Source organism: Ruditapes philippinarum, unplaced genomic scaffold, assembly GCF_026571515.1.
Source record: "Ruditapes philippinarum isolate M1 unplaced genomic scaffold, ASM2657151v2 ctg464_1_1_1_1, whole genome shotgun sequence".
Taxonomy (NCBI): domain Eukaryota; kingdom Metazoa; phylum Mollusca; class Bivalvia; order Venerida; family Veneridae; genus Ruditapes; species Ruditapes philippinarum.
In genome coordinates, this window is record NW_026867304.1 from 152,757 (window position 1) to 170,825 (window position 18,069).

An 18,069-nucleotide genomic window follows, 5' to 3' on the forward strand; every position below is an offset into this window, starting at 1 on the left:
ACACTTATGGGTACATCCTAATTTACATATCACACTTATGGGTACATCCTAATTTACATATCACACTTATGGGTAAATCCTAATTTACATATCACACTTATGGGTACATCCTAATTTACATATCACACTTATGGGTACATCCTAATTTACATATCACACTTACAGGTACATCCTAATTTACATATCACACTTATGGGTACATCCTTATTTACATATCACACTTTCGGGGACATCCTAAATTACATATCACACTTACGGGTACATCCTAATTTACATAATTCTTCTTGTTCTTCTTTAGTTTTAGTTTTACCAGTCTGAAAACATTCTGTCCAGTGGAATTTTTCACACAATGACCCAGCGCATTCCTATAATGTGAAAAAAGAAATGTTTTCTTTAATTAGGCTAAAAAACTATAAATGAAAATATTCTTCATAAATTTATAGGGAGAGCATCTGATATGTTGTCCCTTACCTTCCATGGTAAATGAAAAACTAGAAATGTGTCCATAGGACACGGGTGCCCCCACCGCGCCACTGTTCTGTCAATCTTTTTACTAAGTCAAGGGAAATAACTCTACAAATACTGGATAAATCCACAAGCTAAACCCAAGGTGCAAATCTAAATATGCTGAGCAAGCTGCCCATAAGGTTTAATGACTATGTAAAATCCTTTTTTGAGTAACTTGCGACACAAGTTGAAAATTGCAAAAAATTTCTAAGTGAAGGGCAATAACTCTAAAAATACTAAATAAATCACGAAGAAAATACCTAGTGCACAACTGCACATGCTGATCAATATTCCTGTAAAGTTACATGACTCTAGGTCAAATACTTTTTGAGTTAAGTGCGACACATGTTGAAAATTGCAAAATTTTACTAAGTCAAGGGCAATAACTCCAAAAATACTAAAAATATCCACACGAAAATACCCAGGTGCACAACTACACATGCTGATCAACATTCCTGTTAAGTTTCATGACTCTAGGTCAAATACTTTTTTAGTTGCGTGCGACACAAGTTGAAAATTGCAAAATTTTACTAAGTCAAGGGCAATAACTCTGAAAATACTAAAAATATCCAGACAAAAATACCCAGGTGCACAACTACACATGCTGATCAACATTCCTGTAAAGTTTCATGACTCTAGGTCAAATACTTTTTGAGTTACATGCGACACAAGTTGAAAATTGCAAAATTTTACTAAGTCAAGGGCAATAACTCTGAAAATACTAAAAATATCCAGACGAAAATACCCAGGTGCACAACAACTCATGCTGATCAACATTCGACTCTAGGTCAAATTGTTTTTGAGTTACATGCGACACAAGTTGAAAATTGCAAAATTTTACTAAGTCAAGGGCAATAACTCTGAAAATACTAAAAATATCCAGACGAAAATACCCAGGTGCACAACTACACATGCTGATCAACATTCCTGTAAAGTTTCATGACTCTAGGTCAAATACTTTTTGAGTTACATGCGACACAAGTTGAAAATTGCAAAATTTTACTAAATCAAGGGCAATAACTCTGAAAATACAAAAAATATCCAGACGAAAATACCCAGGTGCACAACTACACATGCTGATCAACATTCCTGTAAAGTTTCATGACTCTAGGTCAAATACTTTTTCAGTTACGTGCGACACAAAAGTGAACGGACGGACGGACGGAAGGACGGACGAACGGACGGACAAGGGTAAATCTAAATGCCCGCCACTAACGTGGGGGCACAATAAAATCTGGCGGAATAGAAAGTGCACAAAAGACCGCCTGCAGTATGTATGTTACTAATAAGATGGTATCATTGTAAATGAGGCATCTTCAACAAAGAGGAAGCTAACACAAAACTTAGCATTTTTAAAAATCAAACTCTCATTTAATGATTTTAAAAACTGTATAATATTGCATTAGACTTATTAGTAATAAACAACTCTTACCCCATTCTGACATGTGAAGCCAAAGTAATTACAGTAACTACCATCAGGTGCTAACACTGAATCCGGACACTCTGCCTTGTTCCCAGTGAACAGATGTTAAGGAAATTGTAGAATTAAATCAGGTCAATTTTAATATACAGAAAAACTTATATGAGTAGTACTTCGATTTGACGTTTTTCTCAATGTGTCGTAGTAAAAACCAAAGTCCCAATTTTCCCCTTATATATTCTTTATAAATAGGGGGCCATGATGGCCCTGGATCCCTCCGTCAGGGTCCCTGACCCATCAACCGCATCCATGCAATGTCTTAGACAATCATCCTTCTTTTAAATATAATGAGAAATGAATATATGGAAACAAATTATTACATTAAACAAAATTATGAAAAGTCAACACAACTTAGTTACATCATCGCACTTTGTGTATTACTGTATAAGTGGATATTTATGTCACAAAAATTTTGTGAATGTCTATAAGTGCGGAAATATTTGCGAAAATATGATTTTTTTAGTTTAATATCATTAATTAAGCAGGTACATGTTAATAATATGCCACAATTGTAATCATTCTATTCAGTTGTTTAATACCTGTATCATTTATATAATTGTTTGAAATATACATTGCTAGTTTGATAAATTTCTTTGTCATATTTTGAAACATTCAGATGTCATATGAATAACCTATTGTGTAATTAACACATCATTAACACATTTGTGATTTGTTAAGACCAAACTATTGAACAAACAAGCAATGAGAAAAATAATTTCACAACTTGAACAGTCAAACTTATTCATGTAAGATGTTGTATGAAAACATGTTTTAAAATTATAGAAGAAAGTTTGTCTGAAAAGAAATAATTTTTGCGCAATCAAATATTTCCACATCACAAAATTAACCACTTATACAGTCTATTGATCTAAAAGTATAATGCATGGATACAGTCAAGATTCTCAGTAATGTTATAATTAATGATACATTTTTGGTGTTGAATGCACAAAAGTCACAAAAATAAAATCTTCACATAGTTGAACAAAAAGGATATGAGCAATAGGCTGCCGAGTAGCACTCATCTTTGAATCTGCATGTTTTGTTTAATGCAAATGGTGTAAAGTTACAATCGCTTTCACAGCAAGGACCTTTTGACGGGCTGAAAATACATGTTTAAAAATTATAATTTTTTTAAATATGAGGAAAAAAAAAGTACTAACAGTAATCAAGGAATTTCAATTTTTTAAACATGACCCTCTTTCTATCCATAGCTTCAATATACTGACATTTTGAATGACTACTCCCCATTCAATACTCTAGAAGACACTCCCCCCCCCCCCCCAGACATGCCTCCGCTGCCCCGCCCATCCCTTAATTGAATAGTTTATCATATGAAATGATCTCATTATATACATCTTCCCGAACACGTCATTTCCTATTTCATCACATCTACTCACACAGAATTTTGACTTTTACAAAAAGCATGCAAATCAGGTTAAATTTAAACATTATAATTATTTAACTGAAGAAATGTTTCTGAAACATGTATGCCCCACATAAACCAAATGAAATGTTTCTGAAGCATGTATGGCCCTCATTAACTAAAAGAAATGTTTCTGAAACATGTATGCCCCTCATTAACCAAAAGAAATGTTTCTGAAACATGTATGCCCCTCATAAATAAAAAGAAATGTTTCTGAAACATGTATGCCCCTCATAAATAAAAAGAAATGTTTCTGAAACATGTATGCCCCTCATAAGTAAAAAGAAATGTTTCTGGAACATGTATGCCCCTCATAAATAAAAAGAAATGTTTCTGAAACATGTATGCCCCTCACAAATAAAAGGAAATGTTTCTGGATATGTATGGCCCTCATTAACCAAAAGAAATGTTTCTGAAACATGTATGCCCCTCATAAATAAAAAGAGATGTTTCTGGAACATGTATGCCCCTCATAAATAAAAAGAAATGTTTCTGAAATATGTATGCCCCTCATAAATAAAAGGAAATGTTTCTGGAACATGTATGGCCCTATTAACCAAAAGAAATGTTTCTGAAACATGTATGCCCCTCATTAACCAAAAGAAATGTTTCTGGAACATGTATGCCCCTCATAAATAAAAAGAAATGTTTCTGAAACATGTATGGCCCTCATTAACCAAAAGAAATGTTTCTGAAACATGTATGCCCCTCATAAATAAAAAGAAATGTTTCTGAAACATGTATGCCCCTCATTAACCAAAAGAAATGTTTCTGGAACATGTATGCCCCTCATAAGTAAAAAGAAATGTTTCTGAAACATGTATGCCCCTCATAAATAAAAAGAAATGTTTCTGAAACATGTATGCCCCTCATAATCCAAATGAAATGTTTCTGAAACATGTATGCCCCTCATAATCCAAATGAAATGTTTCTGAAAACATGTATGCCCCTCATAATCCAAATGAAATGTTTATGAAACATGTATGGCCCTAATTAACCAAAAGAAATGTTTCTGAAACATGTTTGGCCCTCATAAACAAAAAGAAATGTTTCTGGAACATGTATGGCCCTAATTAACCAAAAGAAATGTTTCTGAAACATGTATGCCCCTCATAAACCAAAAGAAATGTTTCTGGAACATGTATGGCCCTAATTAACCAAAAGAAATGTTTCTGAAACATGTATGCCCCTCATAAACCAAAAGAAATGTTTCTGAAACATGTATGCCCCTAATTAACCAAAAGAAATGTTTCTGAAACATGTATGCCCCTCATAAACGAAAAGAAATGTTTCTGAAACATGTATGCCCCTCATAAACCAAAAGAAATGTTTCTGAAACATGTATGCCCCTAATTAACCAAAAGAAATGTTTCTGAAACATGTATGCTCCTCATAAACCAAAAGAAATGTTTCTGGAACATGTATGGCCCTAATTAACCAAAAGAAATGTTTCTGAAACATGTATGCCCTTATAAACCAAAAGAAATGTTTCTGGAACATGTATGGCCCTCATTAACCAAAAGAAATGTTTCTGAAACATGTATGCCCCTCATAAATAAAAAGAAATGTTTCTGAAACATGTATGCCCCTCATAAATAAAAAGAAATGTTTCTGAAACATGTATGCTCCTCATAAGTAAAAAGAAATGTTTCTGAAACATGTATGCTCCTCATAAACCAAAAGAAATGTTTCTGGAACATGTATGGCCCTAATTAACCAAAAGAAATGTTTCTGAAACATGTATGCTCCTCATAAACCAAAAGAAATGTTTCTGGAACATGTATGGCCCTATTAACCAAAAGAAATGTTTCTGAAACATGTATGCCCTTATAAACCAAAAGAAATGTTTCTGGAACATATATGGCCCTAATTAACCAAAAGAAATGTTTCTGAAACATGTGTGCCCCTCATAAATAAAAAGAAATGTTTCTGGAACATGTATGCCCCTAATTAACCAAAAGAAATGTTTCTGAAACATGTATACTCCTCATAAACCAAAAGAAATGTTTCTGGAACATGTATGGCCCTAATTAACCAAAAGAAATGTTTCTGAAACATGTATGCCCTTATAAACCAAAAGAAATGTTACTGGAACATGTATGGCCCTAATTAACCAAAAGAAATGTTTCTGAAACATGTATGCCCCTCATAAATAACAAGAGCACCGCTAGGCGGAGCATTATATGCCCGAAAGTGTTTTTTTTTAGTAAGGATGAAGCATTTGTAAGACATGGAATTCGCTGTTCATCCTATAAAATTTTACAGCTGTAGGTTGATTAATACTTAAGTTATTAATAATGACCTTAACCGTTGACCTTGTGACCCCAAAATCAATAGGGGTCTTCTACCTTATATGGACAATCATCCTAAGAAGTTTGAATATTGTGGGCCAATTGGAACTTTAATTATGCTCTAGAAACTGTTTTCAGTATTAAGGTAAAAGTGACTTTGACCTTGTGACCCCAAAATCAATAGGGGTCTTCTACCCAATATGGATAATCATCCTATGAAGTTTGAATATTGTGGGCCAAATGGAACTTACGTTATGCTCCGGAAACTGTTTTTGGTTTTAAGGTAATTGTGACCTTGACCTTTGACCTAGTGACCCCAAAATCAATAGGGGTCTTTTACCCAATATGGACAATCATCCTATGAAGTTTGAATATTGTGGGCCAAATGGAACTTAAGTTATGCTCCAGAAACTGTTTTCAGTTTTAAGGATATAGTGACCTTGACCCTTGACCTTTTGACCCCAAAATCAATAGGGGTCTTCTACCCAATATGGACAATCATCCTATGAAGTTTGAACACTGTGGGCCAAATGGAACTTAAGTTATGCTCCGGAAACTGTTTCCAGTATCAAGGTAATAGTGACCTTGACCTTTGACCTTGTGACCCCAAAATCAATAGGGGTCTTCTATCCAATATGGACAATCATCCTATGAAGTTTGAACATTGTGGGTCAATTGGAACTTAAGTTATGCTCCGGAAACTGTTTTCAGTATCAAGGTAATAGTGACCTTGACCTTTGACCTTGTGACCCAAAAATCAATAGGGGTCTTTTACCCAATATGGACAATCATCCTATGAAGTTTGAACATTGTGGGTCGAATGGAACTTAAGTTATGCTCCGGAAACTGTTTTCAGTTTTAAGGTCATAGTGACCTTGACCTTTGACCTTTTGACCCCAAAATCAATAGGGGTCTTCTACCTAATATGGACAATCATCCTATGAAGTTTGAACATTGTGGGTCGAATGGAACTTAAGTTATGCTCCGGAAACTGTTTTCAGTTTTAAGGTCATAGTGACCTTGACCTTTGACCTTGTGACCCCAAAATCAATAGGGGTCTTCTACCTAATATGGACAATCATCCTATGAAGTTTGAACATTGTGGGTCAATTGGAAGTTAAGTTATGCTCCGGAAACTGTTTTCAGTTTTAAGGTCATAGTGACCTTGACCTTTGACCTTTTGACCCCAAAATCAATAGGGGTCTTCTACCTAATATGGGCAATCATCCTATGAAGTTTGAACATTGTGGGCCAAATGGAACTTAAGTTATGCTCCGGAAACCAAATTGCTAACGGACGGACGGACGGACGGACGGACGGACAGACAGACAGACAGACGGACGCCAGGGGGTATAACATAATATGCCCTTTCGGGCATATAAAAAGAAATGTTTCTGAAACATGTATGCCCCTCATAAGTAAAAAGAAATGTTTCTGAAACATGTATGCCCCTCATAAATCAGAAGAAATGTTTCTGAAACACATATGCCCCTCATAAATAAAAAGAAATGTTTCTGAAACATGTAGGCCACTCATTAACCAAAAGAAATGTTTCTTAAACATGTATGCCCCTCATTATAATAAGCCAAAAAAAAATGTTTCTGAAACATGTATGCCCCTCATAATAATGAGCCAAAAGAAATGTTTCTGAAACACATATGCCCCTCATAAATAAAAAGAAATGTTTCTGAAACATGTAGGCCACTCAATAACCAAAAGAAATGTTTCTTAAACATGTATGCCCCTCATTATAATAAGCCAAAAGAAATGTTTCTGAAAGATGTAGGCCCCTCATAATAATGAGCCAAAAGAAATGTTTCTGAAACACATATGCCCCTCATAAATAAAAAGAAATGTTTCTGAAACATGTAGGCCACTCATTAACCAAAAGAAATGTTTCTTAAACATGTATGCCCCTCATTATAATAAGCCAAAAGAAATGTTTCTGAAAGATGTAGGCCCCTCATAATAATAAGCCAAAAGAAATGTTTCTGAAGCATGTATGCCCCTCATAATAATAAGCCAAAAGAAATGTTTCTGAAGCATGTATGCCCCTCATAATAATGAGCCAAAAGAAATGTTTCTGAAACATGTATGCCCCTCATAATAATAAGCCAAAAGAAATCTTTCTGAAACATGTATGCCCCTCATAATAATGAGCCAAAAGAAATGTTTCTGAAACATGTAGGCCCCTCATAATAATAAGCCAAAAGAAATGTTTCTGAAACATGTAGGCCCCTCATAATAATAAGCCAAAAGAAATGTTTCTGAAACATGTAGGCCCCTCATAATAATAAGCCAAAAGAAATGTTTCTGAAACATGTAGGCCCCTCATAATAATAAGCTAAAAGCAATCTTTCTAAAACATGTAGGCCCCTCATAATAATAAGCCAAAATAAATGTTTCTGAAGCATGTATGCCCTCTCAAACCAATCAATGATGACCACAAAATCAATGGGTACATCTTCTTGTCATGACCAAACTCCACAATAAATTTTATGAATGTAGACCAAAATGGTTATAAGTAAGACAAGTCTTTCTGTAGAGAACTCCACTGTGACCTTGACCTTTGAAATCAACAGAGGACAAATCTCAAAATCAACAGAGGTCATCTCCTAGCCATGACCAACCTCCAGGCAAAATCTTAAGACAGAAGATTTAAATGTTCTCTACTAACTATTCTCATCACCTTTTGTGTTCCAGGCCACAGTGACCTTGACCTTTGACCTACAGACCCAAAATTCAATATAGGTCATCTACTAGCTACGAGCACAATTTCAGGAGTGTAGATTTAAGTGTGCACTCTAAATCTTAGGACTGTAGGCTAAAAAGCAGGGATTTTTTTTTTTGGCTTATTTTATTGCCGATATTCGGTCATATTCCCAATTGAAAATAGTATATAATTTTCCCAATCCGCAGGAAAGAATTCCCAATTGAAAGTTACAAAGTAAAAGTATTGAATAACAAATTCTAAAATCTTTGAAAAAAGGAGTTTCTTCATTCTTAAATATTTGAAGATGCCATCCTAGACAATAATTCTTTCCATATATTTAATCACAGCAAAAGTTAAGTCATGCCTTTTTCCCATTTTTTTTCACAAAACATCGCTTAAATTCCCAATTCCATGGGTATGGGTCATGTTCCCAAAATCCTGGAAAAAAAACCCTGCAAGGCAAAAGAGACATAGTAACAGTATTGTACCTGCACACAGCATTAGGTTTCAGTTTACAGGCCTGCTTTTCTGTGTAGCCAGGTGTATTTCGAGCTATACAACAATTGTCTGTTTCATCCTTGTAGAAACCAGAGTCACAATCCTCCCCGTCTTCAACTATACCATTCCCACAGAATGGTCCACTCTCTGTAATAAACAACAACAATCAGGGCATTTTTTGTCAAAATTGTGAAGAGGCCTTGGCCTGTTCATTTAATGAAAAAAGCGCGATATGTCATAAAATTGTGAAAAAATGACAAAATCAAATTTGCCATTTAATGAAATTTTGAAACCGGATATGATGAAGCTTGATAATAATTTCTGTAAAATCTGCTTTGAGTCTGGTAAACATGCACAAATACCATATAACTTGATTAAAACTATTTACATGTTTGCAATAGGGAAAAATCAAGTTTTACCAGAAGGTAAACAATGAAATTTGAAGACAAAGTCCCAAAATTTTATGAAATCTCTTTTGAAATTGTAAATTTTTTCCCGCCACTTTGTGAAAAAAAAAGTGCAATTTTGAATTGTGAAGGGGCCTGTTATCGGCCCCTGTTAAAGAAGTAAAAAATGCCCTGACAATATAAAATAAACATGTACCCACTAGTGGCTTTTTCAGGTATTTTGGAATAAGATCACATACTTAAATTCGAAATAAAAAATGTAGCTTTTGAGGAATTAGAAATTTTTTTTAAGTTAAACTGTGTAAATTAAACTATCATTCTTTGTAAAATAAAAAGCTATTTTTGACTGACTGTTAAAGCCCCACTATGCCCAATAAAATGCTTTTTATTTCAGTCACAAATGCCTATTATTTTTAGAGTATTTTTACAGATTACAAACATCAACTTATCGGCCAAATGTATGAATCTATTGCTTTCTGGCAATAAGTATGGTATTGTGATACATAATTTATATGGAAGTCAAAATACTATATGTTTACATTTTGCTACTTTTATAAAAAGTCATGTCACATTAAGCGTTACTCCCTTCATGAAATAAGCCATCTAACTGGCTAAGTAACCATTATTTGAACATTATAAAATTCATGTAACCCTACGTAAAGAAGTGAAAAAGTATTCATTTCTGAGGCATATTATGCCTTAATGCCATTAACACAAATAGAAATCTTAAAATATTTCTTCAGATTAAAATTGGTATTATCAACAATTTTGTCGACAGGGCAACATTTGTTTTCTATCTAATACAGATAAAATGGAAACTGAATTATGATAAGGCATCGAAAAATATTTTCTGAGTCACTCATCCTGCAAGACCAATAGCTTATAAATCCAGGCAACATTTTTCTACTCGACCTGCATCGTGTTCACTCAAATTCTACTAATAAATACGAGCAGACAATTGGAATTTTCTATCTCTGATGATATATTTTTACCTTCAAAGCAGTTGTATTTGCCTGGGCTTTTGTTCACTATAGCATGTATGACACGTGTAATGTTGTCTTTACTGCAGCGTGAGAACATACTGTTGTGAGGTTTATCTCCCATTGTCGCACTCGCGTACATTATATAATTTCCCTGACTAGCATCGCTGGCGCTCGTTCCGTACGGTGCACATTCTATACCATCATCATGCTATAATAAATAGAGGATACTGAATGAGTGTCGGTTCAATAAATAAATTATTGAATGAGTTGAATAACTAGAAATGTGTCCATAGGACACGGGTGCCCCCACCGCGCCACTGTTCTGTCAATCTTTTAACTAATTCAAGGGAAATAACTCTACAAATACTGGATAAATCCACAAGCAAAACCCCAGGTGCAAATCTAAAATATGCTGAGCAACCTGCCCATAAGGTTTAATGACTATGTCAAATCCTTTTTAAGAAACTTGCGACACAAGTTGAAAATTGCAAAAATTTAAGTGAAGGGCAATAACTCTAAAAATACTAAATAAATCCAGACGAAAATACCTGGTGCACAACTGCACATGCTGATCAATATTCCTGTAAAGTTACATGACTCTAGGTCAAATACTTTTGAGTTACATGCGACACATGTTGAAAATTGCCAAATTTTACTAACTCAAGGGCAATAACTCTGAAAATACTAACGATATCCAGAAGAAAATACCCAGGTGCACAACTACACATGCTGATCAACATTCCTGTAAAGTTTCATGACTCTAGGTGAAATACTTTTGAGTTACTTGCGACACAAGTTAAAAATTGCAAAATTTTACTAAGTCAAGGGCAATAACTCTGAAAAAACTAAGAATATCCACACGAAAATACCCAGGTGCACAACTACACATGCTGATCAACATTCCTGTAAAGTTTCATGACTCCAGGTCAAATACTTTTTGAGTTACGTGCGACACAAGATGAAAATTGCAAAATTTTACTAAGTCAAGGGCAATAACTCTGAAAATACTAAAAATATCCAGACGAAAATACCCAGGTGCACAACTACACATGCTTATCAACATTCCTGTAAAGTTTCATGACTCTAGGTCAAATACTTTTTGAGTTACATGCAACACAAGTTGAAAATTGCAAAAATTTTTATAAGTCAAGGGCAATAACTCTGAAAATACTAAAAATTTCAAGATGAAAATACCCAGGTGCACAATTACACATGCTGATCAACATTCCTGTAAAGTTTCATGACTCTAGGTCAAATACTTTTTGAGTTACATGCGACACAAGTTGAAAATTGCAAAATTTTACTAAGTCAAGGGCACTAACTCTGAAAATACTGAAAATATCCAGACAAAAATACCCAGGTGCACAACTACACATGCTGATCAAGATTCCTGTAAAGTTTCATGACTCTAGGTCAAATACTTTTTGAGTAACGTGCGACACAAAAGTGAACGGACGGACGGAAGGACGAACAGACGGACTGACGGACAGACAAGGGTAAATCTAAATGCCCGCCACTAACTTGGGGGCACAAAAATCAGTTTTATTCAACTTTGTTCAATAATTTTAGTATTGAATTTACGTGAATATAATATAAAATTCTATTTATCACATACTCAACAGATACCCAACATAAGAACTGTTCACAGTGAAAAAATATTACTTTCGCTTTGACGCGCCTATAGTATAACCCTAACATTTAGCATGCCTTTGGGTTATGTTTGCATAATGCAAATGATGTAATGTCAAAATATATGCTAAGTCGTGCAGTACCGTGCATATGAAACGATTATAGCTTTAAAACTTTACTTAGTCTGTAAAAGGGAACGCACCTTCCAATACATAGTTTAGTTATTCTTTTATTCAAATTAGACATATTCAAGATATTTAAGATTTCAATACATTACTGCAACAAAAATATTTTACTCAAGGAAGAGCACAGTGTATCGTTAATCGACTTACCGGCGAGCCAAAATTATGACCAACTTCGTGAGCAAAAGTCAGTTGTGACACTTTAGAAGGCACTTCCTTGCCATAATTTACTGTTGATACAATCCCTGTATTTAAACTTTTTGACACGGTTGCGGACTTCTCGCTGAATTTCTTGTTTCTCTCACAAACTCCACCAGACGCAGCTGTAAAGTATTGCTTGATTGGTAAAAAGGTTGCATACCTCCAGATGAGCCAAAATATTTCAAGAAATTCAATCTTTAGAAAAATGTATTAAGATCTTAAGAAAAGTAAAAAGATTCAATAATTTATTAATTGTTTACTAATGACTGATTTTGCAGTATCAATCACTATAATTCTACTGCTTTACTAGCACAGTAAGAGGTTTTTATGTATATTTTGACCTCTTTTTGGTACTTAACGCGGATTGTTAGTGTTGTTTGCAATGTATAAATTACTTTCTTTGTTCACTTCACAATATTTTACTCTTAAATCCATTTTAAAATTTTCATGAAAATTGCAGTCTCTGGAGGAAAGCTGTTATGCTGTTTTAATGCCAGACCAACACAGTATAACGTCATATGTCGCCGAAACAGGAAAAAATGTAAAATTTCATTGTGATTGATCACGAAATCCATTCTACAGTCAACCTCACTGTACCTCTACTCTGGCAAGGCATGTACTGATCTTAAAAAGTTCTTTGTCAAAATTAAGTCTCTAGTACTGTTAAAACTGCGTTACAGTCTGCCTAAGAGTGATACAGTGGCTGAACTGTGCTCTGGTGAATATGCAAACTGGTTTACAGTGGTAAACTACCACAACCACCCACAACCAATTTTTGATACTTACAGTTTGAGGCCCCAACCCAGGCTAGGCCTAGAGTTCCTGCGGAGAAATCCCGATATGTAAACACGTAGGCAAGACAAAATCCATCATGGTTGATAAGTGAATTGAGATTTAGGAAATTACTGACGTCGATGTTAGGTTGACAGAATTGTCTGAGGTCTACATCATTGCAATCAGCCTGTGTCATCACCTAAATCATACAAGAAATATAAAGTTAGTTTAGTTTATATAAATCTAAATCATACAAGAAATATAATGTTAGTTTAGTTTATATAAATCTAAATCATACAAGAAATATAATGTTAGTTTAGTTTATATAAATCTAAATCATACCAGAAATATAATGTTAGTTTAGTTTATATAAATCTAAATCATACCAGAAATATAATGTTAGTTTAGTCAATACAAATCTAAATCATACAAGAAATATAATGTTAGTTTAGTCTATACAAATCTAAATCATACAAGAAATATAATGTTAGTTTAGTCAATACAAATCTAAATCATACAAGAAATATAATGTTAGTTTAGTCTATACAAATCTAAATCATACAAGAAATATAATCTTAGTTTAGTCTATACAAATCTAAATCATACAAGAAATATAATCTTAGTTTAGTCTATACAAATCTAAATCATACAAGAAATATAATGTTAGTTTAGTTTATACAAATCTAAAACATACAAGAAATATAATGTTAGTTTAGTTTATACAAATCTAAAACAAACAAGAAATATAATGTTAGTTAAGTTTATACAAATCTAAAACAAACAAAAAATATAATGTTAGTTAAGTTTATACAAATCTAAAACATACAAGAGATATAATGTTAGTTTAGTTTATACAAATTTATCTTAGTTCAATTCAATTTAATTCCTTTAGTTCAGTTATGTAGGAAGCTATAAGCTTATTGAAACAGTCTCAAATTCATAGTTCTAAGTAGTGAGTGTAAAGTTTCTTGTCCAAATGAAACAACGGCTTGGCCCTGAGAAAATATGAACCATCGGCCCAGCAATCCTAAGATTACTAGTCTGATTAGTAAAAACTCGGCCACATTGATATAAAACACTTATCAATAAAAGGTCTAACTGATTTTCTGTTTTGAGCTCAACGAAAGGACTAATTATGAATATTTCTGTACATATTGATTTTGTTTTATATGATTTTAAGAGCAACAAAAAGCAACAATTTTTTTGTGTTTTGCACTCAAAAATGTTTTATACTGTGTAACTTCTGAATTCCAGAGATCAAAAATTACACTCGTCCACTTGTACTAGTAACAAGCAATTATCATAGTATTGCAAGCAATCCATAAGTCCCCTACCGGTTAGAACCCCAGCAACATTCTGAAGGGCCATTGGCAATTCACTTATGTTTCTATTTTAAGTAAATTTGTTGAAAAAGTTCTTTAAAAGTGATCACAGGAAACAGTTTTTATGTACAGACAGACGGACTGAAGGACACTCTACAGTTATTTTTTAAACATCCCTGTTATCAAAATATAACATTTTTAAGAGCAAAATTTTTAAAAAGGAGATAACTCTTGAAATAAAGATGCAAGATGTCATACCTGATGTGAGTGTAACAAAGAACAATTAGTAATGAACGTATGAATAAAGAATGGTTATTTTTAATTTGAAGTAAATGAAAGTTAAAAGAACGAATAAGAAAAATTAAAAGTTTAAGGAGGAGATAACTTTGGAAATATGGATGCTAGATTTATAAACCTTGTCATATTATTATGATGTGGGAATTTGAAGAAAATCCTATCATGATTGAAGAAGTTGAAGTAAAAATTACCAATTTCTCGAAAAAAAGTCTAAGTTCAAAAGGGGCCTAATTCTGGAAATAGTCTTGATAGAGTATTGAACTTTCTCACAAATGTTAAGTGATAATAAGAAACATATATAATTATGAAGTTTGAAGTAGATACATTCAGAAAAAAAGAAGTTATTAAAAAAAAACAATATTTTTGTTTTCATGAAAATTTAAGTTCAAGGGAGGTAATTCTAATAAATTTTGTGCTAGAGTTGTAAACTTTGTCACATATGATGTGGTTGATGACTAGCAACTTATATTTAAAGTTTGCAGATAATACCTTAAGAAATAAAGAACATATAGTGAAAAAACTTAAAAAACTAGAATCAGAAATCTTGAAATTCAGTCCATTTGTTGCCATAGCAACCAGGAAGATAAGAAAAGGATGTGCATAATTTCCAGACTGCCATCTACCCATATGTCAAGTTTCATAAAAATATTTTCAGTACTTTTTGCGTTATCACTGGATCCAGGTTTTGTGTAAAATTTGCTATATTTTCAGTCTATTTGTTGCCATAGCAACCAGAATTTTCAGAACAGGAAAAAAAGAAAAAGACGTGCATAATCTCCATACTGCCATCTATCCATATATCAAGTTTCATAAAAATATTTTCAGTACTTTTTGCATTATCGCGGGATCCAGGTTATGTGAAAATTTTGCCATATTTTCATTAGATTTGTTGCTATAGCAACCAGAATTTTCAACATAGGAAGAAAAGAAAAAGACATGCATAATCTCCATACTGCCATCTATCCATATATCAAGTTTCATAAAATATTTTCAGTACTTTTTGCGTTATCGCGGGATCCAGTTTTGTGGACGGACGGACTGACTGACGGACGGACGGACGGAGGGTAAACCTAAAGTCCCCTCCGGTAAACCGGTAGGGGACTAATTAGGAGTAGAATTTAAGAGACTTCGATGCAGGACAAGTAGAAATTTTTTCCCCCAATTGCACCTCAGGTTGGATTCAAAATTGCCACCATCAGCTTATGCGTTAAGTTAACCAATAACATGTAGAAACAAATCTAGACCAAAATTTTGGAAACAAGAACAACAAACTTCTCCATAAATGACTTACCTTAGCTTTCTGTACAGCAAATGTAACAGCAGTGTATGATATTGTATTATCGTACGTCGCAAAAGTTGTAGCCATATATATCTTCTTTATAGCATCAATATGACTAGCAAAAAATAATAATATAGCGTCTCTTGCCAACTCGTTGTTCTGAAAGAAAAACCAAATATAATCATTCTAGTTCTAAGATAAATGATGATTTATTTGAAATAAAACTTTGACAAGTATATCATGTTCCTTTTTCTATCTGGATAAAAACCAAGTTGAAAAGTTTCTTTGCTTCCAAAAGAAACATGGAAGACATACACTGTTATAACTTATGTATTGTTGTAATCTGGTTGATAAATAAATGCAATATGATATATATACGTGTACTTCTATTAATGTCTATGCCAAGGAATAAAAGTGACAACTATTATTGTGTTCTTATAAATCTGGATATATATGATATAAGGTCATTAAACCCCAGATTGGCACTGCTGAGATTGTTTGTGTTCCTGGCTTTTTTTACATACGTTTTTGGTCATATCACAGTGGTTGTCCACCTAACCGGCTAAATTTCTGGATAACTAACCAGTAATTACCAACTTCTCTGCAATTACTTATCCCACATTTCTGTATCAGGAACTGAGGGACCTTGTCCCAGGTCTAAACCAGCGACCCAGATATTACTTATCTGTCCTCACCCTGTTGAGCTTACAGGGTGGACGACAAAGTTAATTTCTTTTTAAAAACTAACTCTCACAAAAAGATGTAAAAATTTTATCTTCTATGGTGCTCACTTAAATGACCTTAACACAATACATGTATCTTTGAACAAGGAAACATGTAGAATAATCTATTTTTAGATTCAGAGGCCTTGAACTTTTTGTACTTACACCGTTAGATTTGACCAGGTAGTGATCATAAAGGAAAGGGTCGGACATGAGCGACATGAAGCATGAATTCTTCTTATAATTAACATCTATTAACGAAGATCTCTTCTTGCGGGAAACAATTTTCTCGGATTTCCGGTTGGCTTGTTCCGTATATTTCTGGTGTGTATCTTCAGTCTGAATCTCCTGCCAGGCGGAATCATGCTGCAAAAATAAATAAAGGACAAAATTGTTAACACTGTTAAAACAAAAAAAGCTCAGTAGACTATACATGTATTGTTTCAAAAACGTAGGTAGTAACAAATGACCTTCCGAGAGCTAGATATTCAGGTCTGTTACAACAGCTGGTGTAGGACATTTTTTCTTACATATTACTTACATTTCAGTAAGACATTATGAAAAAAATATTTCAATTCAGCACTTTCTTCTTATAGTAGCGTATGAATTCACAACTTTATTCATAACGGATAAATGATGTCATCCAAAGAATTCAATTCATTCATAAGAGGCGGGCGGGAATGACATCAGTTTAAAGCACGCAACTTGTCTTACACATTGGGCTGTAAGACAGGTTTGTCTAGCATTGGTGTCTGATAAGCAAGAAAAAAATATTTTAACATGTAACAATGGAAGCAACAACAACCAGGAACAGGTTGTCCTTTTTGTATATCAATATATATCCTCTCTCTAAAATGCTGTAATCTTCAATGTTCTCAGTGTTAAATAAAATATTATCATAATTCCCTCTAAACAAAACAAATATCATCTATACTGGTTTGGGAGATAAACTCCGCCGAAAATCAGTGTTTTGGGGGCATATTTCATTTATTTGTTTACGTATTCTGATGAATCTTACACCATAATAAACTTCAGCTCTTCGATTTTCCGGTATCACCATAAAAGTTATATTTAGAAACATAACGGGTAATTTTGAGAGGCCTTGGAAGAGGTACGTAAAAAAGGATATTTTTAACGCGCGCGAGTAGATAATTCCGGCTCTTTGTTTTTTTTCTTAAATGAGTAAGTTAAAACGTAAAATAACATGTTTAGACATTTTATTATTTCTTTGCTGTTCATTTATGTCAAATAAAAGATATTTGTTACCAATATTGTTGAGCATTACGTTAGTATAATGAATATCTATGATAACACAATATTTATATGCACCGTTCTATGTAACATATAAACCATTTTACGTA

At 33.5% G+C, this 18,069-nt stretch overlaps 1 protein-coding gene across 1 annotated transcript in view; it reads right to left on the reverse strand.

Moving 5' to 3' along the window:
* Positions 1-18,069, reverse strand: part of LOC132735627 (disintegrin and metalloproteinase domain-containing protein 10-like) — a 58,699-nt gene that overhangs the window by 16,797 nt on the left and 23,833 nt on the right. Inside the window, exons 6-14 of the mRNA XM_060722602.1 lie at positions 16,874-17,074; positions 15,999-16,145; positions 13,101-13,287; positions 12,264-12,436; positions 10,312-10,510; positions 8,903-9,059; positions 2,982-3,086; positions 1,940-2,024; positions 257-365 (exon numbers count right to left, since the gene is read on the reverse strand). Coding sequence (XP_060578585.1) covers positions 257-365; positions 1,940-2,024; positions 2,982-3,086; positions 8,903-9,059; positions 10,312-10,510; positions 12,264-12,436; positions 13,101-13,287; positions 15,999-16,145; positions 16,874-17,074 — 1,363 coding nt within the window. The remainder of the gene's footprint in view (positions 1-256; positions 366-1,939; positions 2,025-2,981; positions 3,087-8,902; positions 9,060-10,311; positions 10,511-12,263; positions 12,437-13,100; positions 13,288-15,998; positions 16,146-16,873; positions 17,075-18,069) is intronic.